The 25,210-nt window shown below is 45.5% G+C and overlaps 2 protein-coding genes across 8 annotated transcripts in view; one reads left to right on the top strand and one right to left on the bottom strand.

The window, feature by feature from the left end:
* Positions 1 to 2,888: 2,888 nt before the first annotated feature.
* Positions 2,889 to 10,029, top strand: LOC132473557 (leucine-rich glioma-inactivated protein 1-like). The gene is made up of 8 exons (XM_060073756.1): positions 2,889 to 3,687; positions 3,919 to 3,990; positions 4,586 to 4,657; positions 4,770 to 4,841; positions 5,919 to 5,990; positions 7,071 to 7,240; positions 7,573 to 7,737; positions 8,247 to 10,029. The coding sequence occupies exons 1-8, from the start codon at positions 3,494 to 3,496 to the stop codon at positions 9,062 to 9,064; spliced, it is 1,635 nt and encodes a 544-aa protein (XP_059929739.1). The 5' UTR covers positions 2,889 to 3,493; the 3' UTR covers positions 9,065 to 10,029.
* A 285-nt stretch (positions 10,030 to 10,314) lies between these two features.
* Positions 10,315 to 25,210, bottom strand: part of mark1 (MAP/microtubule affinity-regulating kinase 1) — a 35,238-nt gene continuing 20,342 nt past the window's right edge. The window contains exons 6-19 of one of the 7 annotated variants that reach the window (XM_060073738.1): positions 24,799 to 24,869; positions 22,763 to 22,819; positions 21,905 to 22,141; positions 21,283 to 21,402; positions 20,268 to 20,339; positions 19,497 to 19,596; positions 18,972 to 19,084; positions 18,199 to 18,424; positions 16,970 to 17,151; positions 16,154 to 16,248; positions 15,722 to 15,862; positions 14,713 to 14,964; positions 12,738 to 12,782; positions 10,315 to 12,519 (exon numbers count right to left, since the gene is read on the bottom strand). In XM_060073738.1, the coding sequence (XP_059929721.1) occupies positions 12,174 to 12,519; positions 12,738 to 12,782; positions 14,713 to 14,964; positions 15,722 to 15,862; positions 16,154 to 16,248; positions 16,970 to 17,151; positions 18,199 to 18,424; positions 18,972 to 19,084; positions 19,497 to 19,596; positions 20,268 to 20,339; positions 21,283 to 21,402; positions 21,905 to 22,141; positions 22,763 to 22,819; positions 24,799 to 24,869 (2,057 nt within the window). In that variant the 3' untranslated portion in view covers positions 10,315 to 12,173. The remainder of the gene's footprint in view (positions 12,520 to 12,737; positions 12,783 to 14,712; positions 14,965 to 15,721; positions 15,863 to 16,153; positions 16,249 to 16,969; positions 17,152 to 18,198; positions 18,425 to 18,971; positions 19,085 to 19,496; positions 19,597 to 20,267; positions 20,340 to 21,282; positions 21,403 to 21,904; positions 22,142 to 22,762; positions 22,820 to 24,798; positions 24,870 to 25,210) is intronic. The other 6 variants (XM_060073739.1, XM_060073740.1, XM_060073741.1 and 3 more) reach the window with 6 other exon arrangements.

Below are 25,210 nucleotides of genomic sequence, written 5' to 3'. Positions count from 1 at the left end.
GGGTACTACGTCCTTCCCTAGATGGGGAAGAGAGAAGGAGCTAGTTACCACCAATAGGAACAGGTGAGCAACCAGTAGAGCCAAAAGAGGCGGGGCTAGATGTAAAATCACTGACTCAGGAATAACCTGCACGTGAGTGGACAGAAAAAAGGACGGGTTGAAAGGGGGTTCAGGAATGGAGGGGGTCTAGGTTTGATGGACCCATTTCAACTGATAAGCACAAAGAGCTTTCTTTATTAGTTATATTTTTTATTCTTTTTTTTTTTTCTTTTTTTTATTTCGTACAATATAATTATGTCATGTTATCAATGCCCCATATGCTGTTACTCTATGCCAAAATGTTATTTTATTATTTTTCATTGTTTATATTATATAACCTTGCAACATAAAACATGTTGCAAGGTTCAGCGCTCGAAAAAAATATTCCTGGGACATAACGTAATCCCTTATGTAACCTGTAATGTGTGTTGTTTTGTATTATAGGACTCCCACTACAGTGACATTGTGGACAAGAAGACCAAGTGCGCCACAAAATGCTTGCTCACAGCTCCTTTGCTGAGTGGGAAGGAGCTCATTGTTGTGGTGATGGCCCTCAACAAGCCAGGAGCAAAGTAAGTTCAATTTGGCCAGAGGAACTTTCCGTCCCTCTGTTTTTATGAATTATTTTAATCATGTGCAAAAGTGAGCCCATAAGGAAATTATTTGGTTTGGTTGGATGAAGGTTTAGCATTAGAGATGACATAACTAAACAGAAAGAGCAGGGTTAGTAGTCATGCAACAGTAACAGTGTGTTGACAGTTTGGTCCTCGTCTTCCTGTCTCTGACCCATATGTTGTCTCGATAATCAACTCATAATCCCTTAAGACAAGGGGAGGGCCAAGGAGGCAATTTCCTTTGTTGATTTTCCCAAACTTGTTGAGGCTATTATGCAGTCAATTGATGCAATTCCATTTCTTTCTGTTGTTTGTTTTTTGGCATAAACCATTCTTGTTTATGCCATGATTGGCTGCTTACATGTGAGACATTGAGAAGCTGGGTAAAATGCCAAACAATGACAGAGTTAGCTACAGCCGTTGTTGCTGGTCCTGTGTATCTCGCCTGATGGAGCATGACATTAAAACTGTGCATGGTTAGAGGTTTCACACTGGGGCCACACCCATGCCTGCAACCTATACACTCGTGGTAGCCTATTGTAAAGCGCTTTTGATAAATAATTGCACATATTCATTCATTGGGGAGTGGGAATGGAAATGCTTTTGGTGCCACTCTTTAAAATGGGAAATGATATCGCTGACTAGGTAAAAAAAATCACTTCATAAGTCACTCACGATATTTTATCAAATGGATTATTATTTATTTTTTTTCCCAAATCCTTATGTTTGTAGTATTTTCATAACACTAAATGTTTATTTGCATGAAAAATAAACCCATTAAGGGAGGCACTTGTAAGGCCTAGGATATTTTTTAAATGCAAACTCAGATTTATCGTATGAACCTTGCAATATAAATATTACAAAAGATTATGTCAACTTTGGTCACATGGTTTTATATCACATTATGATTAAATACAACATCTACAAGAGATCAATCACAACTAAAACGCTAAATAAAAATGATCTTTAAATAAAACACTGCCGTCTGGAGGCTAAATTGTTAATTCATACCTATGAGGAAGACTCAAATGGCATTACATTGGCAGGAACATACGCTTATATGTTGCTATTTGTTTAAGAAGAGTCTTGTTTGGCTATTTGAGTCCATGCATTAGGCCTTACACTTAAGCCTATTTATAAACAGACAAGATGATATGCCTAATACAGTAACGAAAAACGGCATTGATGCTTCAGTAATCGAACAGGGTAGATAACAGATAACATCAGAGTTGTTTTTTTCAGTAACTGTTGGTAACGTTAGGGAGAGTAGTGAACACTGCGTGCTCTATGCTCGCGATGAATTATGGAATTTATCGCATTTGGACACGTCTCATCCCTGCGTGGGTCGACAATCACTTCCACTGTTCTTCCCAGACTCCCAACCACACGTTTTTTTCTTCTTTTTTGGAATTTCAGTCATTCCTTTCAAGTGTCCATTCTCTCCATGTCTTTCTTTTTCTCAACAAAAAAAAAGAAGAAAAGATGATCCATGTCGTAAGCAAACAACGTTTCAACACATTCAATACAACACAATTGCAGAAATTATATTACTGGGACGGTCTGTGGCCATAGAAGGCGTTGAAGAGAGGACAGCCTATATACTATCTCCGGGGAAACACATTCGCACCAGCGAGGCTCACAGAGGAAGAGGGTGAATCTCTCGGTGTTGTTTTGTTGTTGTTGCCATGGCAGCGACGGGCTATTGGACAGTGTGAAATCGATGTGTATGCAGTGAATCAGGGTTCACATGAAAGAGGAGCCGTGGTAAAGAGGCTGCCGGCAGCCCATCTGGGTCCACGGGATAGGAAAGGGTTTAATTGTGGCCGGACAAAGTAATACGTCGGCCCCAGAGTGGCTTTCATTCCATCACTCTATTAAAAAGGTCGGCTTGCAATCACATTTGCAACCACAATCGCATCTATAACAAACAAACCAGAACTAAGTGGTTCATTTAAAAACCGCCCCCCAATTGCAAACCAAACCACAGATTTTGAATCAATATGACGGATATAGCGTCTTATTCGGCCTATTATCACTAAATCATGATAATAATCATAACCATAATAATTTTATGATTATTAAAAACATTATTATTGTTAATAATTTTCAAATCTATAATATTATCATATGTTATATTATCATTATTGTTATCGTCATCATTATCACAAAGATATAAAGCCTTATTTGTCTTATTTGTTGTTTATTTACCTTACCTACACCTGACGCTCGCGCATACACAACAAGAAAAGGCAGGTTCTGCGCAATAGCAACACATTTGCTGGCTCACTAAAGGGTTCCTCACTTCCCAGCTGATTCACCAGTAAAACCATGACATCCATGTTAGGCGGATTGTACCAGGAACACGACCATCGCTTCGTTTCGGCATAGGCGTGGTTTTGGATGGAGGCGCTCCCGATCTGGTCCCCTGTCGTGACTCGCACCTGCCCCTACACCGATTTGGTCCCAGTGCCAGACTGGACATCTTCTGAAGGCTGTGGGCATTTAAAACGCCTTTTAATCGTGTTATACCTTCTCCAGAGGGGCTGCCTTTGAGTGGTATATTTGAGAATAATAACATCAGAAGAAAACAGGACAAGGGACGCATCGGATGGAAGTGTAGCGGAGGACAGTCAGGCAGACGATACTTGCCGTTTTTAACAACAAGGACGGCGTTTGGTGAAAAGAAAAAAGAAAAAAAAGGTGTCGACTGGCCCTCTTTTGGAGAAGTGGGGGACAACAAGGGCGAGGGTGTGTGTGTTTGTGGCGTTTTACATGTGTGTAGGATTACTCGACGCGCAGCACGTCTCTGCCCAGGCAAAGGAGGATTCACCGTCGCAAGGATGAAACGCGAGAGCCAGGAGACCCCCAAGACCCATCTGGTGTGGCTGGTGGTCGCGGGGCTTTTGCTCGCGGCGGAGGGCAAGCGCGCCCGCCAGCCCCGCTGCCCCTCGGCGTGTACGTGCACCAAAGACAACGCGCTGTGCGAGAGCGCGGGTTTGATCCCTCGCAGCTTTCCCCCAGATGTCATTTCATTGTAAGTGTCAATATATGATCATATTTTTTGCTTTGTGTCAACCGTGCGTTCATTATTTTTTTTGCTGTGTGCTTGTAAGTGGAAAGAAAAAAAATTGGACTAAATGCAGTATAGGCTACTCTACAACTATACCAACCGCGATGTGTCCAGTTTTGTATACGAGTTCAGCACAGGGCAATACTATGATGTTAAAAAAAGATAAGGTTTCTTTGTCATTTTGCTTTCCAACAGATCGTTCGTGAAGTCCGCGTTCACGGAGATCCCCAAAGAGAGCTTCATCCACACGCCTGCTCTGCATCTGCTGTGAGAGCCCTTCGCCTGTGTTTCTGTCTTTGTTTCGCGGTGAAGGTCCCCTGCGATGTGTCCATCGCCATGTTTAACTGGACAGAGACGTTTCCTGCTCCCCCTCTCCTTCGATTAATCCGAGAAATGCTGGTATCACTTCCCCCGTCACGCTCGTCACATTGATGCACACACCACGATGCGATGTCATGTGTAGTACGTTATGAGAGCGTATTAATAGGCTGTAGTCCAACCGGTGTTTTCTGGCTGAGGTAGCTGTCAGTTATAGTAGGATGGTAAACAAAGCGTGGTTGTCCCAGTGATAGGAATCCCTTCATGAATAGGATCCCCATTCTCTCTCTCTCTCTCCCTCTCCGGGAGGAGCTTTGGTATTTACCTTGGGATTTTAAATCACACAGTCTGACAATGTCGTATTTCAGTTGGGCTGTTTCTTGTTCTAAAATATTTTATATTGTTTTGGTTGATCTTTAAAAAAAAAAAAAAAAAACGTGCAAGTTTCAATTGCAGGTTAATATACAGTTGGAATGACATCATCTGATAAAAAAAGAAAAAATTGTGAGATAAATAACTTCCTTCCATGCTCTTGTATCTTAAGTCTTTTCACAGCCAATACTTTTGACTCCATCAATGAAGATGCTTTTCTTGGCCTTCCTCATCTGGAGTATCTGTGAGTAGTCAAATTATTTTTCATACATATTATTCATTACTATTTCAAAATGATACGCTTCAGGGGCTTAAAGTGTCTTTTTGGTAACACATCTGCCCTGTGTTTTCTACAGATTCATTGAAACCAACCACATCAAGTCTATATCACCTAATGCTTTCCGCGGGCTGAAAACATTAGTGCATCTGTGAGTATAGACCTATTAACAACTCATTATACCTATACATATTAATATAGCGATTTACAATAAGTACATTTATCAGAAGAAAAATAAACAATAAATCGCTGTCTGTAAAGTAAGGATGTTCATTGAGTGCCAAGATATCTGGGATAAGACGCTAGGTACTAATTATAAGTGCCAAACCAAATTGAACAGTGTTGCAAAATTCCTTATTCATGTGGTGTAACTATGAGAATAGGAGTATAATAGTCTACTCTCATTTTATTTGAAGGAGCTAAGCTATTGACCATGACTGGGGTACATGTGTTTTTTAAGTGTGTGGTCCACATTTTCTTACTGGCACACAGGTATTTCTATTTTGATAGCACACCCAGCTGTATTTAATGCTCTCAAGTAGAGCGGATCACACCCAAAACTGACTAACAATTACACATATTCTACATCAAAGTGTAAGTGTATGCTCACTAAAACGAATGCCATTATACTTAGTCATCTGTACTGTAGAATAAGAAGTGTACACCTTTTCAGTGTGAAAGTGTTGCACAACTTAAGGCCTCCCTTGATATTTACTTAATTACGGACACAGCATGTAAAAAAACAAAAAACACTTGTAATTAGCGAATGCCTGCCAGTCTCCTAGGTAGCAGTCTGAACTGTTAGCCCTGCAACACGTAGCCTTGTTTTACTGCCACAAACATAACATGTGTAGACACTCTGCCCTGCATTCGGGAACCACGAACTATAGATCCAGTTTAAATTTTCTGTCACATCTGTGTACATGGGCACACAATATAATATATTACAAGTGGGTATAATATATGAGATATGATTTGATGAAATAACGTGGTGATTTGACCTGAAAATATTTTATACCAGTTGATATTTTATACCAGTTGAATTTCAAAGGAAATATCATATGATATTAACTATTATGTAATATGCTATGATGCGAGATGCTATATCATTATATGATATAAGATAATAGATTCCCATGTTAATAATTTGAAACATTGATATGAGATGATAGGTATGAAACAATATGAGACAATTGTGAAATAATATGCTATTTCCTTTCTCTTACAGGAGTCTAGCCTACAACAACCTGGAGACTCTGCCCAAAGACATGTTTCAGGGTCTCGAGGCTCTAACCAAAGTGTAAGTACGCATGACTTCAAGCTATGCTTCTCCACATTCACGATACAGTGGAGGAGCTTTGGTAATGCTGTGTTAGCTAGCGTCTTGATACCCTGACCTCATCATTCAAGAGAAGCCCAGATTGGTCAGAAATGAGCAGGGGAGCGGTCTAAAATTCAAACGTACAGCCAACCAGAACAGATATAGGTTGAACAGAGCATTTATACTCACTGACACTCCATGGCATTTCTAATGAAATAATTGCCCTGAACTATGACCTACAGCGCCTTTGAGAACAAAGCCTGAACACTGCCTTTGCGGCTTCTGCCAAATAGCTTCAAAAAGCTGCATCTGAAATACAAATCATTACAAAGCACCAAAGAGAAGAGCTCTATGGCCAGCAAATCTCTCTGTACAGGGGGGCTAAATATAGACCATCTCTCAGTACTCCTCTGCAGTCACGTCTTGAATAATGTGTGGGCAGGGACTACATTTAGCCTTATTAATATTGCATTGGGTACTGTGGAAGACAGATGGGGCGGGGTCGATGGCCTGCTGGGGGGGGGTCTGTTTCTCCTGTGCCCTCGTCTCCCCTGAGTATAGCTTGACCAATTACCACCGGCCAACACACCAACAGCCCAGTGTGTTAGGACTCAGTATTAGATCTGGGAATGCCATTAGTGCCCAATCACCAGAGCACCAGACTGCCCTTCACTCAGTGACTGCAATGAGGATGGACATCATGAAGCCTTTTGTGGTTGTTTTGCTTTTGATTTGATGCTTAGATTTGAAGAACATCGATTTTTCGTTTATTTATTTATTTGGAATCATTCAACCATTTGTAACCAGAGACAGAGTTTAATTCACTGACTGCAGATCTCCAAATGAAACCCCCACCATAACAACAACAGATAAATACATTTTTGTTCTTTAATTTGGACTATTCTTTGGTCTATTTGGTCTATTCCCTATAAATAATTGAATATTTACTTCGTATCCATGCTATCGTAAAGGTTCAAACGTTTCCACTGACTTGCATTAGCGCAACATTGTCAAATACATGTTGATTTACAAGGTGTCCCCTCCCCTCCTGACCCCCAGAGACCTGCGAGGGAACCAGTTCATCTGTGACTGTAAGCTGAAGTGGCTGGTGGAGTGGATGGTCCACACCAACGCCACCGTGGACCAGATCTACTGCAAGGGCCCCGAGTCCCTCCTGGACAAGAAGATCAACGACCTGTCCCCCCAGTCCTTCGACTGCATCACCACAGGTGAGCTACCCCAGGAGGCCTGACAGGTCAGCAGTGTGCCAGAGGTATCCTTTTCTTTTACTCTTTAGCCATTTAGCAGACGATTTGATCCAAATTGACCGAGTAAAGTTCAGGAGTAAATGTCATTCAGCAATCAGCACAATGTTGATTGAGCCTATATCGCCCACTCATGAAAGCCCTTGCATTTGCAGCATTATGAATGTGAAGAAGTGGGTGTTGGGGGTGAACTGGTGGGTGAAGTGTTGCACAGTTAGTGGTTCCTACTTACAGTATATGTTGGTCCTGTGAAAAGGCAAACAGTTTATAAGATAGTTTGTTCGATTTCTCTCCAGAATTTGCCACCTACCAGTCTCTCAAGTTTGAGTCCCTGTCGGTGGAGTCCTTCTCCTTCGGGAGCGATGAGTATGTGGTGTTCGCCCAACCGTTCATTGGGAAATGCAGCTTTCTGGAGTGGGATCACGTGGAGATGGTCTTCCGGAACTTCGATGAAATCGACAGTAAGTCACTGGGTCACCATGACAACATGGACGAAGGAAATAAACAGATTTTGATGTGGTGTGGTTTGATGTGGTGTGGTTGAGAGCCTCACTTTTGGTACGACCACCTAGGAGTAACGGCCACAACATCAAATTGTCCATTACTACCTCAGCTTCTCACAGTAAATTGAAAAAAAATAGATGTATTAATAACAAAATAACACGATTGAAAGACATACACACACACGACACTGCGGAGATGGAAGTGGAAACTGGTCCCTTCTCTCTGGCCTTGATATGCCAGCTGCAACCTGCCCAAGCAATCATCAAACACAAACAATTAACCAACATAACCAATTAACCAATTAACTCCCACAGCAACAAAAACATCAGGAAACCAAACAACATTACACACATTAAAAAACAATCCAATAAACCCCCACACACACAACCATGGGTGGTAACGCATGAAGAGATTCTCACCCAATGATGAACACCCCTCTCTCTCACCGCCCCCCCGCCCTGTTTAGGCACGTCCACCGTAGTGTGCAAGCCCCTGATCATCGGCGACCAGATGTTCATCATCGTGGCGCAGCTGTTCGGCGGCTCGCACATCTACATGCGCGACGTGTCGGCCAACAAGTTCATCAAGATCCAGGACATCGACATCCTGAAGATCCGCAAGCCCAACGACGTGGAGACCTTCCGCGTGGACGGCGAGTCCTTCTTCGTCATCGCCGACAGCTCCAAGGCGGGCTCCACCACCGTGTACAAGTGGAACGGCAACGGCTTCTACTCGCAACATTCCCTGCACGAGTGGTACCGCGACACGGACGTCGAGTACTTGGAGATCTCCTCCAAGCCCCACCTCATCCTGTCCAGCAGCTCGCAGCGGCCCGTCATCTACCAGTGGAACAAGGGCAGCAAGGAGTTCGAGCGGCGCACCGACATCCCCGAGATGGAGGACGTGTACGCCGTCAAGCACTTCCAGGTGAAGACGGAGCTCTACCTGTGCCTGACGCGCTTCATCGGGGACTCCAAGGTGATGCGGTGGGACGGCGCCCTGTTCCGCGAGCTGCAGACGATGCCCTCCCGGGGGTCCATGGTGTTCCAGCCCTTCACGGTGGGCAGCTGGCAGTACGCCATCCTGGGCAGCGACTACTCCTTCACCCGGGTGTACCGCTGGGACGCCAAGAAAGGCCAATTCGTCCACTTCCAGGAGCTGCACATCCAGGCGCCGCGGGCCTTCTCGCCTATCTCCATAGACAACCGGCAGTTCCTGCTGGCGTCCAGCTTCAAGGGCAAGACGCAGATCTACGAGCACCTGGTCATAGACCTGAGCACCTGATGAGGATCTGCCATCCCCTACTCCCCCCCCCCCCCAGTTGGTGGAGCGAGCGGTTGTTGTACTGTTGGAAGCTGGATGTTTGTAGATTGTGTTAATAGAGGTGTCAGTGGTGGGAGAAAGGTATTATCGGTTGAATCCTAACTTGAGAACGACAAGCATTACTCTCCTCGATGCCTGCTGTATATTCTACTTTTCATGTTAATATCAACGCACAGCTAATAGTGATACGTGAATGCTTGTTTCTCAAGTTAGGATTTGATTTTTTTTCCAAGCGTATACACATGACCACGGACACACATAAGCCATCTTTATCAACACAACGCTCGAAATGTCCAGTTTTGTTTATCCATTGTATCTGGCTTTGTTCCGATTTTTTTGTTGTTGTACATCAGATTTTGTGTTTAACCATTCACGTGACTTAACACTCTTTATACAATTGCATATTTCTCAAGGGAAGATTAAAATAGTACTTTTTAATAAACCGCCACGTTAGATAAAACCAAGAAAACTATCTGCCAAAATGAATTGTTTACATTTTTATGTCTTTCTTTGTGTGCGATACATGGTTTATAAACAAAACTTTTGTAAGCGTTCAGAGGGACCAAGGCAGTTTGATAAATGCTTGTTAGGGAAAAAGGGAAATTCTTTTAATATTATGTTTATAGTTTGGAAAATGACAGCAATCTTCTGTAAGGACTTAGTAAAATATCCTTGCATATTATTGTAAAATGTTTGTACGACATTTAAAGTATTGAAAACGTTCATATCAACACTGTTTTTCATAACATATATTTAAAGGAACTTTTTGAATGTGTTTTAAAATATTTTCACATGACTTTGAAAGCCGAATGAGGAACGGGACAAAATGATAATATTACATGTATGAAGTTGTGCCATCTTTAAAATCACAAGTAATTGACTAACACCATACTAATGGAGTGAATAAAATCTCTATCATCACACTTTATCTGGCTACATCTCTTCTTTGCTGCCCAGCTAGCGGCACACATAGCATGCAATGCTAATGTGTAAAAGAGCAATTTGAGGTCATGTGGCAGGTGCTTATATCCAAGGCAATTAACAGTTAATTTATACAGGCAAAGGGTTAGGGCATCTTGCTCAAATCTGCTTACAGGCTAGGGTGTGGACATTGGGCATCGAACCCAGAACTTTCTGGGAACCTTTCAATGTCACAATCACACAACAATGCATGTCTGGTTTAAGGAACGAACAATAAAATATATGAGGTATTGAATACAAACAAATAAAATCCTTTTTATTTTCTGCAACAAAGTGCACGCCTCAAACTCTACAAAGCAGCACATTACAATGTAATGGAATAAATATAACCAAATATGCTTAAAAAAAAGAAATAAAAAAATATTAAACAAGCATGGGGAATTTCAAAAGGAAAGTAAAATGAAAATAAAAAGGAGCTGCATTGGAACACTGGTGCAGCGACTGAATTAGGCTCTTAGAAGAGAGAGCGAGTGAGAGAAAGAGAGAGAGTCTTCTTTCCTTTCCCAATCCATTATGATGATTGATTATTTAGCATCGGCATGCCTTTGGACCTGCTGACCTCCTCGGTCTCTCTCTCGCGCTCTGCCTCTGAAGAATATTAATTCAAATCCTGCTTTAAAAAGGAAATTTACCGACCGACATGAAAGAAAAGTGATGTGCGCACTCTCATGTCCAATATAGAATTACTCCTGGAAAAGTTGTGCAACTGCAGCAGGCTTTCTTCATGTCACCCTACCGGCTGCCGAGAGGAAAAACAAGAAGAGGAGAGGAAAGAAGAAGAAGAAAATAAAAACGATAAAGTTAACCCATGTTCAGTGTGAGCTGAAATCAGGGCTGGCCTCTATGTTGGCGGGACAGTGTTGTGTTTTCCTTAAGCGGACAAAATGGGAGCAACTGAACAGTTAAGAGAAAAAAATAAAAGGCAAGAGGGAGTGAGAACGAACACGTCCCACAGTACTCCACAAAATAATTTAGTGCTGTTTTAAACCAAAAAGTAAAACACTATGCTTCTTCTTTCGTACGCGATGACCCGTAGAAAGAGGAAATTAAAAATCTCACCGAGCAGAAAGGATAAAATGTTCTAAAAGGTACATCAATTATAGCAGGACAGAACTCAAATGTCAAGAAAACAAAGAAGAGAAAAATAAAGACACAGTATTGACAATAAATCCTGTACAGAACTCAAAACCAATATATAATACAGTACCTGCAGGTGTAACGCATACAGTACATTTCTTAATCCTTGTTAACTTTTTTTTTTAACATAGTTTTTATTAAGGGTTCCCAGCCTGATCTATATACGGATTTAACACGGGTGGAAAAGCGGCTATTTAGTTTAGTTGAGCTTTCAGTCATTTTAAATGGTTATTCAGCGAGGGGGACGGGGCAGGGTGATTAGATCTCGTTGTTAGCCTGTTAGAAAAAAAGATGCAAAACATTATTGCGGGAATGGTCGTCTTCAGTTGCATACTGCGTGTGTTGCATGAAGAGGGAGAGAGATTGAGAGAGCGAGAGATTGATAGCGAGAGAGAGAATGAGATTGTGAGTGAGCGAGAAATAAAGAAAGGAAAAAGAGAAAAAAAATAAAGAAAAAAAAAAAAAATAAAGAAAGAAAGAGAGAGAAAGAGAAAGAGAAAGAGAGAAAGAGAAAGAGAAAGAGAGAGAGAGAGAGTGTGGGGAGGGAAAAGAGATAGGGAAATGGACGGAAGAAAGCAAGGAGTACAGTTGTCAGTTATTTTTTTGTCTTCTCTTCGTCTTGAAACCCACCAACAGGCCTCTCTCTGACCCGCTACCCTGTACAGTCAGTTACATTCACGGCCTGCGCTGCCGCGGCTCCCGGCCGGCCCGGCTCCGGTCCAACCTGATTGTGCGCGGTAAGGTCCCCCAGTGCCCGCTGCTTGTCAACACCAATGCAAGTTAGTTCATGAAATGAGCGGGACCCCCCCCACCACAGACAGAGAGACAGAGAGACAGAGAGAGAGAGAGAGACCGAGAGAGAGAGAGAGCGAGAGAGAGAGGTGAGAAGAGGGGGGGGGGGACCCACCGCCCGCCCGCCCGCCCGGCGGATTGCCTCCCGTCAAGGCGCACGTCACAGTTTGAGCTCGTTGGCGATTTTGCAGGCGATGTTCTTGAAGGCGATGGACGTGCCCGATATCCGCTTGAAGCGCACGCCGTTGAGCGAGAGGCGGGGCAGCTTGCACACCTCCATCTCCCACTGCACCAGGTTGTCCTGGCGCGCGTCGCCGTGCACGCAGAACAGCAGGAAGCGCTCGCGCTGCTCGTAGTCGCAGCTGTTGGCGTCCAGCACCTTGCGGATCTCCCGCATCATGTCGGCGGGCTCCATGGAGGACGTGGTCTTCATACTCCAGGTGAAGCGCAGCGAGCGCGGCTTGGAGTCCCGGCCCGCCTCGTCCTTACTGTCCCCCGACGCACTTCTGGAGGGGAGAGGGGGAGGGGGACAGAGGGGGGGGTCGGTCGGAGGGAGACACGGACAGAGAGAAAGACAGACAGACAGTGAGACAAAGAGACAGAGAACAAATAGAGGGAGAGCGGGAGGGAGAGAGAGAGAGAGGTGGGGGAAACGATGAGGGAGATCTTAAGGAGGCCCAGGTGAGTTTCAATCTCTAAACAGCAGCTCAGTGCAGCATCTCACCTCGGTGTTTCACTCCTGGCACTCGCCTCTCCCTCACTAGGCACCCTGAAACAAAAACCAGGGAGAAATCATGACTCCCAGGACCAGCCCTCCGTCACAGCCACGCCCCTCCCCCCTCCCCTCCCCCCACGCCACGCCAACCCCTCCCTCCACCAACAATGCCAGCCAGGTCGTTTGCGGACACGGAGAGAGAGGGGACATCAGGCGTCATGCCAGGGTCCAATCCCTTGGTGTTTGAGAGGACAGAGTTGGGGTGAGGCGGGGCGGGGGGAGGGTGGTCATGGGAGAGAGGGGAAGGCGGAGCGGTACACAAGGTAAGGGGGAGAACAGAGGGAGCATACACAACAGGTCACCCCCACACCGGCGACTCTGATCGCGCCCGTCTCTTCACGCCCCCTGTTCACTGGCTTCATATAGAACAATTGAGGACGGGGGGGACGCAGCCAAAGCCTGGAGCCCACCCTGATCACGTGACCTCCGATCGCGTTTCCCTGCACGGATCAGTCTGGACAACTCGATCGATTTCCAAAAATCTGATCGTCCCCTAATCGGGGATCGTCATCAACTTTCGTAGTTGATGATGTTACCGGGGGCCAATCAGGGGACTGCGTCATAGTCGATGACGTAACCGGGCCAATCAGGGACTGTGTCGTAGTTGATGAGGTAACCGACCAATCAGGGTCTGGGTCCTAGTTGACGATGTGAAAATACATGCCGCGTCTCCCGAAGCAACGAGCTGCAACGTTAATCTCAGTAGAGTGAACAGAGCCATGCACTTATTCAGTGCACTTATTGCAAGAATAGACTCAAGAGCAACTATTAATCAATAAGAAGAGTATGCAGTATCAGCGTTTGTTGACGGAAAATATCTTTTGGGCCGTTCTTCTATATCCCGTGTATCCACAGTGATGGCCGTCACATGTTTTGTTATGCTGATTGGCTGAAGGAGTCTGTACGTCAAGAGCAGTACTCCCGCCCCCTTGGGCTAGAGGTCCACACTGATCCGTGTGGCGAAACAGAATGTGAAGTCACGTGATCAGGACTCCAGGCTAGTGAAGCGAAACCCTGACCCCAATCCAAACGCGCGGTCCTTGTTTCTGTCTCGGTGTCTGATTGTTTTTAGCACAGCGTCGATGAGGTGAGAGCAAGAGGAAAGACCGAGAGAGGGCAGAGGGAGGAGAGCGGGAGGGAGAGCAAGAGGGAGGAAGAGCGAGAGAGGGAGGAAGAGGGAGAGATGAAGAGAAGAAGAGAGAGAGGGGAAGAGGGAGGAAGAGAGAGAGAGCGAAAACAAGAGAGTGAGCATGAGTCGAGTCATGGTTTAGAAGGTGGTTAGAGAGCTGGACGGTCTTGGGGATTATTCATCCGTAGAGTGAATGAAGGGGGGGGGGGGGGGGCGTTCCGGTTGGTCAGTAAGAGCACTGGGCACTGGGTTTATCAGGGTTACGGGGGGAGTTCAACAGACACTGAGTTGTTTGGCTGGAGGGGTGGGGTTTTTATATTTGGGCCGAGGGAGAGTGAGAGGTGCAGCAAGCGTTGTGATCTCCTACCTGGGGGTGGACCTGAAAGACAGAGCTCTAAGCAGGAAGAGAAGGAGAGGGAGAGAGAGCTGTGAGCTCCTGCCAACAGCAGCACGTACAAAGACGCTCTACGACCGAGCACGGCCAGAGCCACAGGCGACGGGTTTCAACGGTTGCAAAAAGGCTCGCGAAAGAAATGATTAAGAAGAAATTATAGGATATTGTAATTATAATAATATATCCCGTGGCTGGTAAATCAAATGCGGCAATTCATTTACACACATCATTTTGGAAATCATATTTTGTCTTACATCCATTGAAATGATTCGCCAAAGTACGTAAGAAAAGTAGATCTCAGTTGAAAGCACTTTGAAGAGAGAGAGAGAGAGAGAGAGAGAGAGAGAAAGAGAGAGCAGAGGAGACAGTTCCAACGAGAGCCTCTCTCCGGGGGGACCGACCTGCGCACGAACTTGGAGGTGATCTTGCCGATGATGCCGGTGGAGGTGCCCCTGCGCTGCTGGGCGAGGGCCCCCGTGTCGTGGGAGAGGGTGGGCGAGGCCGGGGGCCCGTTGTAGGTGGCGCTGCGGCGGTCCCGGAGCTGGGCCCCGTGGAAGGTGCTGCGGCTGGTGGTGCCGCGCGGGAAGCGGTTCTTCTCCGGGGTGCTGATGCTGTGGGCCGACGGGGAGCTGGAGGGGCCCCGCGGTGAGGAGCTGGGGGCCACAGGGGAAACACACAGTCTGTCAGGGGCTTTAGCGCGAGGCGTGGGAGACGCCTTCATCAGAGTAGCCTGCAGTGAAGACACATGGAGGCTCTTATGGAGCATGGCATTATCTGTATTATTAAAATGTATTATTATATCTATTATTATTATTATTAGTTATATGAAGATTTGGATGAAAATGGATGAAAATAAATGTCTTGTATTTTGGGGATCTTCCTCCATAATCAAGTTTGTACTCAAATAGTCCTAGTGAAAAAGCCCTTTATTATCCAGTGAATAACAAACCCAGTATGGAACGGGCCGTACTTTGCTTGGGTCACACCCTGACCTTCACCCTCTTCCTCTGGGTGATCATAAACAACACACAGAACAACCCTGACCCAAATAAAGCTTTCAAGTCACTTATTAAATTATCATCTTGGACATAGTCGAGTACTTATTCGTCACTGATCACTAATATTTTTTTTTTTGTCACATTCCATCCGAGATGCGTGATGGCTTGCTCCCCCTACCAGTTGGTACAGTCCGCTGGGTAGGCTGGTACATTCCATCCATCATGTGACTAAGGCCCAATCCCATTTATACCCCTTACCCCTCCCCCTTGTTTTGAAGGGGTAAGGGGAAGGGGGAATGGGGAAGGGGTAAGGGGGAGGGGTAAGGGGAAGGGGTAAGGGGTAGAAATGGGATTGGGCCTTATAGGGTCGCTTTGGCTCCACAGCCCACCTGGGGGTGGGGCGGGGTCTCACCTGGCCTTGAGCTCGGTGTTGTCCTCTATGGGGGGCAGGGTGCTCTTGGAGGGGTGCCCCGACGCAGACATGGACTTGGTGTGGCGGGGACGCGTGGAACTGGGAGCGGTCGATGGGGTGCTTCCAGAAACCTCCGTCAGACTGGGGGAGGTGGGGGGGAAGAGATGAACGGAGAGAGAGAGAGAGATAAGAGAAAAGGAGAGAAAGTGAAAGAGAGAGAGTAGATTATGTAGAAAGAGAGAGAGAGAGACAGAGAGAGAGAGAGAGAGAGACAGAGAGAGAGAGAGAGAGAGAGAGAGAGAGACAGAGACAGAGAGAGAGACAGAGACAGAGACAGAGAGACAGAGACAATTTTCAAGAGCAAGATCAGACATTTGACCAATAACATCAAAAATATAAATTTATTTGGAATGTGTGAGCCTGTGCGTGTACCTGCTGTCCTTGCCATTGGGGATGGCGGCAGAGTAGCGGTCAGTGGAGGATCTCTCACACACATACGTGTTCCTCCTCGTCATCGAGCCATTTGTCTGGTATAACAGACCAATCAATCAAACAATTAAAATCCCAACGCCTTCCACAGATCCCCACAGTATTGTGTGTGGGGTTCTGAATTAAGTTTGGATGTCTGAATTAAAAGAAGTAAATCAGGGGCGGGTTTCCCATGATTTACATGGACTGTGTTGCTACACACATAGGATGGAGTAGCAGGAGAAACTAGAGCGCCAAGTTGTTTCAACAAGGTTTTGTTTTGCTTGGTTTACAATCCGTGTTCCTGTCTGATCTTGTGGATGCGGGTTTCCAAAGCCTTCTTCATTAAAAGTGTGAGATGAAGTGAACAGGGAAGACGAAGGGCTTCCGATATATACAGCTAGCAAAGCAATGTGCTTGCGAGCGAATATCTCCTGGGTCCTTCTGTGCATGCGGATGGACAAAGGGTTGACTCAAACGGGGAAGTGCTACACCACAGCGGTTGGATTAAATCTGAACCACAGCGTTTAAGCCCCACAATTTGTTTTTATACTTTATTTATTTTACAATGTTCTCCCGCCATATTTGCACCATCTATCAATTGCAATTCTTTTGAAAATCTGACGTCCAATAGCTCTTTTTGATCCTGTGCCTCAATCAAAACACAATATAATTTATGTGTTACTTTATGCACACACATACTTTGCAAAAGTGTGTGTAGTAAGTATGAAATACGTAAGAAAGTGTGTGTGTTTGTTGTGTTCCCCCTCTGGCTCTCACCCCGACGGCGCTGGTGGTCTTCTTCCTCTCCTGCACCCCTAGTGGTGAGGCGGGGACGTCACCCTTGGAGGTGTTGAGCTCCAGCCGGCGCGCCCCGTCCCACTCCTCCCGGTGGTCGCTCTCCACGCTCAGCGCCTGGCCGCGCTTCGAGTAGGCCGCCGCCGGGGGCACGGACGGACCCACTGGGGGACACGCACGCACGCACGCACACACACACACACACACACACACACACACACACACACACACACACACACACACACACACACACACACACACACACACACACACACACACACACACACACACACACACACACACACACACACACACACAGACACACAGATATACACACACACACACACACACACACAGAGACACACACACACACACACACACACACATCAAACATCTCGCCGTCTTTTCAAAAGGTCTAAAGTGAAACATATTCAGACAAAAAAGGCAAAGACAGTCGTCTCAACAAACGAGCTTGTCACCAGCACGAAGCCAAGCCATTCAAAATGTTTCAACACAAATTCGATTTCCGGCGTTCAAAATGCATCGGGACATTATTCAATTCATTACTTGGCTCCTTATATAGAAGACATTCAAAGGTCAAGTCAGAAGCCAAGGCAAGCGGGGTAACATTCAAGAAGCTCATTCCAGGAGCGGCAGTACAGCAGCCAGCCACACGATGGCAGCAGACACAACGTGCCACACACGACGCAGGCCTGGGTTGCGACAAAGCCAGTACAGTGTTCTGATTTACTACTCCATCACTAAATAAAATTCAAGTATCACAAGGAGGGGAGGGGGGGGGGGGGGGGGGGGGGGGAGCACAGTCCACAAGCAGTGAGCTACAAAGAAAGTCTCATTCAACTTCACGTTTATCTCTAAAAAGAGGCTTAATAATGCAATCATACTAGTTATTTGTTTTATCTTCTCTAGAACAAGGACAGAAGGACACAAGCAGCCATTAAAGCGACGGCCTCTGGAGAGAGATGCGGGGGGATTCAGTGTCGGGCTCAAGGGCACTCCAGCAGCCAGGGGGGCAGACGGCACTCGAACATGAGAGCCATGGCCTCTCCCCTCCCCCCCCTCCCCCCTCCCCCCTCCCTCCCCCACGGCCCCGCTGTCATCGACCGCCCGTGACAAAGCAACTCGCCAGCGCACCACAAGCATCCAGCAGCGCTGTCTCAGAGCAGAGAAGGAGGAGGAGGTTACTGTACTTGGCTTGGCTACGACATCCCCACCACCAACACCACCTCCACCACCACCACCTCCACCTTCCTCATCCCCACCATGATCGCTGTAGCGCCGCTGCTTCTGATTGGCCGAGATGCTGCGCGTGACCTTGGGGTGGGCGGGCGAGACGCTGGAGCTGTTGTTGATGTCGCTGTTGGGCCGCTGGCGCTGACCAAGCACGCCGGCGGCCAGGGGCTCGCTGCCCTCGAACTGGAAGCAGAGACCCACACACACACACAGACACACACACACAGTCCATAAACTCACACACACACACACACACACACAGTCCACAAAAACAGACACATGTAGGCATACACACACACACAGACCAGACACACACACACACACACACACACACACACACACACACACACACACACACACACACACACACACACACACACACACACACACACACACACACACACACACACACACACACACACACACACCAGCAACACACCCACAAACACACATAGATGTAGGCATACACAGACACACCACACACACACACACATACACATACATACACAAAGACTTACAAACACATACTCACACACACAGACATACAAATGCACGTACACAGACAACCACACAAAAACAGACACGTATAAAGACACACACACACACACCATAATGTGGTATATTAGTGACTTAATGGAGGGCACCATCCAACGGTAATGCTATGAAAGAACAGTTAGCCGGTTAAGATGAGGTCAGCGGCCGTCATCACAGCCTATCAAGAGACACAGACCTCTGGAGCTTTCCGGCCAAGCAGAAGGTAGGTGGCCATGACATCATCATACTTCTGGCCCAGCAGAGACTCTGTGATCTCATCTTTAGGGAAGCCCATGGTTATCATCAGCTCTGTGGGTCAATCGAAAGCACGTTATCAATAAAGCATTAGAGCCCAGGTAGAACAGAGGATAACCAGACTCAACAGACAGGCGCAGAGATGTCTGACGGCGACAGAAGACATTCAATGTCCCCATCATACACACCAGACATAGTGGGGTGTAACGAATGCCTCTCAATGTCTGTCCAGTTTTGGTTTGGTTTGATCCAGCTTTTTATTCCAATCCAGGTTATTCGAAGTTGATTCTGTTTGAGCATCACCTTCTAAACATGCTTGGATTTGATTGGTTCAAAGTGGGAACAGATAAGACTTAGTCCTAAAACGTAATTCAGCCCACGCAGAATGTGTATTTGAGATGTGTGACGGAGCTAGAATTAAAATAGCCTGTCTGACGTGTGCAGCGGTTTGAGCGCTACTACTCGCCTATCCTTGCTCCGTCGTTGAAGTCGGTCTCGGGCTCCGTGTAGGGCTTCAGCTCCTCTTCCTCGTGGCCCACGTTCATCCAGTGGTCTTTCATGATTTGCTGGAGGAATATGAATCCACACGTCACACGGGCCTCTGCTTTGGCTCAAGAGGCGCTCCCACTATTGCTGGACACGGATGCAAAAAGGCTAAGTTCATAGCTAGTGAGAAAAACAATGCTATAAAGTAGGCTAAAGTAGGCTAAAGCTTAAGAGCATCAGAGACACTTGAATACTGTTTTGTTATTATTTAGCAGACACCTTTCTCCGAAGGGACTTAAAGTGGTTTTGTTTTGGTTGGATACATCATCAATGAGCACTGGTATAGCTCACTGAGGCCTACAAATGGACTAATGCATCCTAAAACAGCTAGACTTGCCATGCCCCTTCTCCCCCCCTCCCACTCTGGTATGTTTTACATTGGACCATTACATCATCATAACGTGAGAAACAACATTGATGCCAAGACATGAGCTGTTGTTGGTGAGTTTACAATGCACACTACTTGGTTCTGTTTAAAGCACTTGACTACTACAGCTAATAATTAGCCAATACAAATATTATAAAATTACGTTCCAATTCCTTGAGGGCTTTTTGTAGTTCTACACTAATATTGATGTTGCGCTTTGCTTGCTCTCAGCCTCACCTGTAAGTTTCTTTGGGACAAAGGCGTCTGCTAAACAACTCAACGTTAAAGGTAGATTTTAGTGGAGGAAGCAGGAGAGAGACACACCGGTGGTGGTGGTGGTGGAGGTATACATGTACTGGATGTTTTGAGGTTAAACAGAGAAGAGTGGACTGGATGCTATGCCACAAGGAACATTAAGCACACACACACACACACACACACACACACACACACACACAAAGAGAAACACACACACAGACAGACACACACACACACAGACAAGATAAGGTCCCACTGTGTTCACATGCTAGCGTTTGATGCAGTTATTAGCTTTTTCAATAGAAGTCTAGTGCATTAACAACTGGCTGATAGATAATTAGTCTAACATTGGTAAGTTTATCAAAGAAAGCAGTCATCATTGTGAGCCGGCATCATCGTATGCAGATTTTGATAAAGCGCTTACATTTCAAAAATCGATTGTACATTAAATATATGATAGAATGTATATATAATAAAGACTAAAGCTACCACAACTATTCTTTAACATCCCCTAACATCCCCCAGACTCCGCTCATCTAATTGAACTAAAGCAGGACTTCAGGGTTTTAAACCTGGACCTCTATGCAATCATTTTAGTTCCAAGGCACTAATGCAGACAACAATTTTAGAAATTGGTCCATAATTGAGTCGTAATCCACGAAAACGGGCTCCATTGATATCCTTTGGGGCAATAGCGCTCTGTCTATGTACATCCTCTAAAAGTGCTTGGTTCTGCCACTGACAGGTTGAGATCATATTCCAACAATATTGCGGAGGACGTACATTGACGGGCGTAATTACCCCAAAGGATTACATGCAGCCCGATTTCGTAGATTACCTCTTCGGCATTCTGGCTCAATACTGGACCGATTTCAAAAACAGTCGTCCAAATGAGTCCGTTAGACCTATAATTATCGGAAAATAGAATCCAGGTTGGAAAAATCCAGAAGATCTCCTTTAAACGGCGTGGATCAGCTGCTCCCTTCTCAACTTCCTCCCGCCCATCAAATGTTGATTCCTTCCATGGCGGAGCGTTATAAGAGGACAACATGCTTGAGGGCGTGGCGCAGGCCTGGATTACCTCTAAACTGCCTCTCTTGACGGGGTTGAGCACCAGCAGTTTCTTCAGCAGGTTTTCACAGTCGGTGGACATGTAGAAAGGGATGCGATACTTCCCCCTCAGGACCCTTTCCCTCAGCTCCTGCAAACAAACACATACACATACACACGCACACAGACAGACACACAGACACACACCGGGGGAAGGTTTAGGGGTGAGCCACAGCGCTTTTCTGTCCTTTTCAGGGTAATTACAGTTTCAAATTGAAAAATGGGGTTCCGCTCAATACAGAGTCACCATCGCAGTATGACTATCAACAACGCTCATTTAATGCATTGAAAAACAAACAAGCTCATTTCAGATTAATAGCGTTTTCCAAGACAATTCAACCATAATCTGAAATCCAAGAGCACAGAGAACGTTGAAATCGAACAACAATGTCAATTTGGCATTTTGATCCGACATTTTGAAATGACTTTCCAGTATAGCATAGCACCAAACGTCTTCCACGAATCTCACAGCACCACCCCCACCACGTAGCCAACGCCGCCCAAACACGCACTCAACCTCACGTTTGAAGTAAACCCAAAGCAGCCATGGCGGCGGCTCGCCCCAACACACCCTTCCACATCCCCCCGCCCACCTTGAGGTTCTGCCCGTCGAAGGGCAGCGAGCCGCTGACCAGCGTGTACAGGATGACCCCCAGGCTCCAGACGTCCACCTCGGGCCCGTCGTACTTCTTCCCCTGGAAGAGCTCCGGGGCGGCGTAGGGGGGGGAGCCGCAGAAGGTGTCCAGCTTGCTTCCCAGCGTGAACTCGTTGCTGAAGCCGAAGTCCGCGATCTTGATGTTCATGTCGGCGTCGAGAAGCAGGTTCTCTGCCTGGAGGGAGGAGAGAGAGAGAAGCACGATTGGTGGGTCGTGCGGTCACATGATCGGCCGGTTGGACGCGTGATGATCAGACAGGATCAGCTGAGATAAAAGAAGACGAGTTAGGCGTAATTTAGTTATGATGAATTAAGCCAAGACAAAACTTAACCAATGTAAGTTAAGCTCAACTAAGCTAATATAAACTAAAATAAGATAAATTATGCTTTACCAAACTAAGATACACTGAAATAAATTAAGCTAAACTAACCTCAAATAAACTAAACTTTGACAAAACAAAAATCATCAGGCATAAATCAGCTCAGATAAAAGGAACTAAATTAATTTCAACTAGGTTTGGAAAAAAATCCACTAAGCCAATACATAATTTGCCTAATTAAGCTATAATAAAATACGCTCCTCAAGCTAAAATAAGCCAAGACAAAAGAACACAAGACGAGATACAAAACGTTATAAAGCCCAGATGGAACATTTGGCCATCACAGCAGCAGAATTAGACAATAGTAAAATTAATCAAAAGGGGTTACTGTTAAAAAAAAAACAGATTAAAAAACCTGAACGGCTTTGAAGGCAGTGAAACAGCCAAACAAGACACACTGCAAGACATATCCTTACCTTCAGATCCCTGTGCACGATCCTCCTCTGGTGACAGTACTGCACTGCAGACACAATCTGCAATACAAACAAACCCAACGGGCCTACGTGTAACCAAACACCATCACACATATACCACACATGTATCGTAAAATATGCAACACAAGTGCATATGTTGCACCAAACCGAATGTCACCGCACGAGTGTGCAACATTGGGTTGGAGGACATAAACCGTATCCGTATTTTAGATTCATGTGGGTGGAAGGGAACTGTGTTCTCGTGTTCAGACCTGGTGTATTCCTGGTGGATCACCCACCAGGGCTGATTCACGCGCACAGTCAAGTGTCCCGGTGACGGATTGAAGTTCATAACTACATTATTAAAGCTTAACCATCCATCATATTTAAAGATCTTTAGACAGAACCCTTTGACGTTTTTGCTTCACAAAAGGCCCCCCCACACACACACACACACACACACACACACACACACACACACACACACACACACACACACACACACACACACACACACACACACACACACACACACACACACACACACAACAAACCCAGAGCCACTGTTTAGTGTGCAGGGTTGTGTTTAGTGTGCAAGTTGAGTGTGCACGGTAAGTGTGCACGCTGCCCACGCTCTTCCTCTGACTCATCGCAGGCTACCACTGATGAAGGATATTTAAATGTTGTTGTTTATTTTTTCTTCTTCCGTATCTCTAGCCTTCTCTGGCCTCTGCACAACACTTGACATTTAGATCTGTCAGAATCATTCGCAAAAGTGAAACGGAAACAAAAATAGCCCAACCTCAATATTATGAGGGGGGACTGCAATACGGGAGGCTTTGTGTTAAGAAGGCTTGCACCAAAGCCCGGAAATATACTATGCTACTGTCATAATGTAATGTCACAGACACCATTAAGGCCAGAACTATACCAGCTTTATCACAGGTGATGGATTGAGGATGTAAATGTAGGAAACAAATCCTAAAACCTGCCTCATTAACTGAGAAAACATGACCAAACTCTGCCTCAATAACTGAGAAAACATGACAAAATCCTGCCTCATTAACTGAGAAAACATGACAAAACTCTGCCTCAATAACTATGAAAACATAACAAAAACCTTCCTCATTAAACGAGAAAACATGACAAAACTCTTCCTCTTAACTATAATCAATTAATTAATTAACTATAGGTGCGTTTCCATCCCCCTAATTTAATGCGAACTTTGAAGTATCGAATCAGTAAACGGTGATGGAAACACCAAAATTTGCATCAAAATCCTCTAATTTGCAAAAAAAGTTTATCCGCTCACTTGAGGTGGTTTTTGAGAAATGCGAAACAGAGTAAATTCGCAAAATGGGAGATGGAAACACATTTTGCGAATCAGCTGTGACGTAGCGAACTTTGAACACACAGGACTGACAGTCTTACCGATTTCCGCATAACGACCGGCCATAGCAACCCTGCCGACATCAACGTGTAACGTCATCACCCTATTCCGCTCCAACCACTTGATGGAAACGCACCTAATTCAAATTACTTTTTTGCGAACTTTCTAAAGATTCGCATCACCTTTTAGATGGAAACTCAGCTTATGAAACATGTTAAAACCCTGCCTCATAAACAGAACCCGTCCCTTCGATTTTCACTCCGGAACTTCCGCTCTACAGAACAAGTTCCAGAAGGAATTGTTTATGTTCAAAATGCCCAAAAACAAATCCACATTCTGTTGAATAACAAACCTAAAATTCTAATTTAACTAGTGGAAGAACAAGACACAGGAGAAGACGGACACAGTGCGAGCCCAGATCCACAAACTGCATGGTTTCTAGGAAATTTATGTTTGCTGTGTCCACGCCAACAAAGTTATCCATCTAAATCTAATCCTGTCCACGGATGACTAAGAAATGCTTGGGAATATAGAGCATGGTGTGGCAATGTCTCACTGCAAACACTGCAGGGGAAATAATGGATTGTGGTTGCAGAACAGGAGCACGTGCCGAATAGTGAGACCGGGTGTGTTTTGGTCGATGACTCACCTGTCGGAACTTGGCCCTGGCTTCCTTCTCTTTCATCCGTCCGTGGGCCACCAAGTAGTCAAATACCTCTCCTGGATTAGGAGGACAGAGAATACATCCATTAACAACAATACAATAGTTTCAGCAAAGTCTGCATTTTACCAACATTGCTGTTCTCATAAACAATTTCCACTTACATTATGTCCTAATAAAATCTCATCAGAATGGTCTTCATAAGTAAAGACCTCATATGAATTGCCTTCACAAGTGAGATCATAGGAAGGTTCCCCACAAGGGAAGGGCTCATAAGAATGGCCTTCACAATCAAAGACCTCATAAGTAGCGTCTTCATAATTGAAGAGCTCATTATAAGATCTTCATTAGTCAAGTCCTCATAAGGACAGGCCTTATAAGCATAAACAGGGTTCTCATA

The sequence above is a fragment of the Gadus macrocephalus genome, chromosome 15 (assembly GCF_031168955.1).
Source record: "Gadus macrocephalus chromosome 15, ASM3116895v1".
Lineage (NCBI taxonomy): Eukaryota > Metazoa > Chordata > Actinopteri > Gadiformes > Gadidae > Gadus > Gadus macrocephalus.
This window is presented reverse-complemented; position numbering and strand designations above follow the sequence as displayed.

What these genes read in the sequence shown, in the direction of transcription:
- LOC132473557 (XM_060073756.1), top strand. Translation starts at nt 3,494, where the DNA reads ATGAAACGCGAGAGCCAGGAGACCCCCAAGACCCATCTGGTGTGGCTG. An exon ending in CCCCCAGATGTCATTTCATT is followed by an intron (nt 3,688 to 3,918) that starts GTAAGTGTCAAT and finishes GCTTTCCAACAG; the next exon opens with ATCGTTCGTGAAGTCCGCGT. An exon ending in CTTCCTCATCTGGAGTATCT is followed by an intron (nt 4,658 to 4,769) that starts GTGAGTAGTCAA and finishes TGTTTTCTACAG; the next exon opens with ATTCATTGAAACCAACCACA.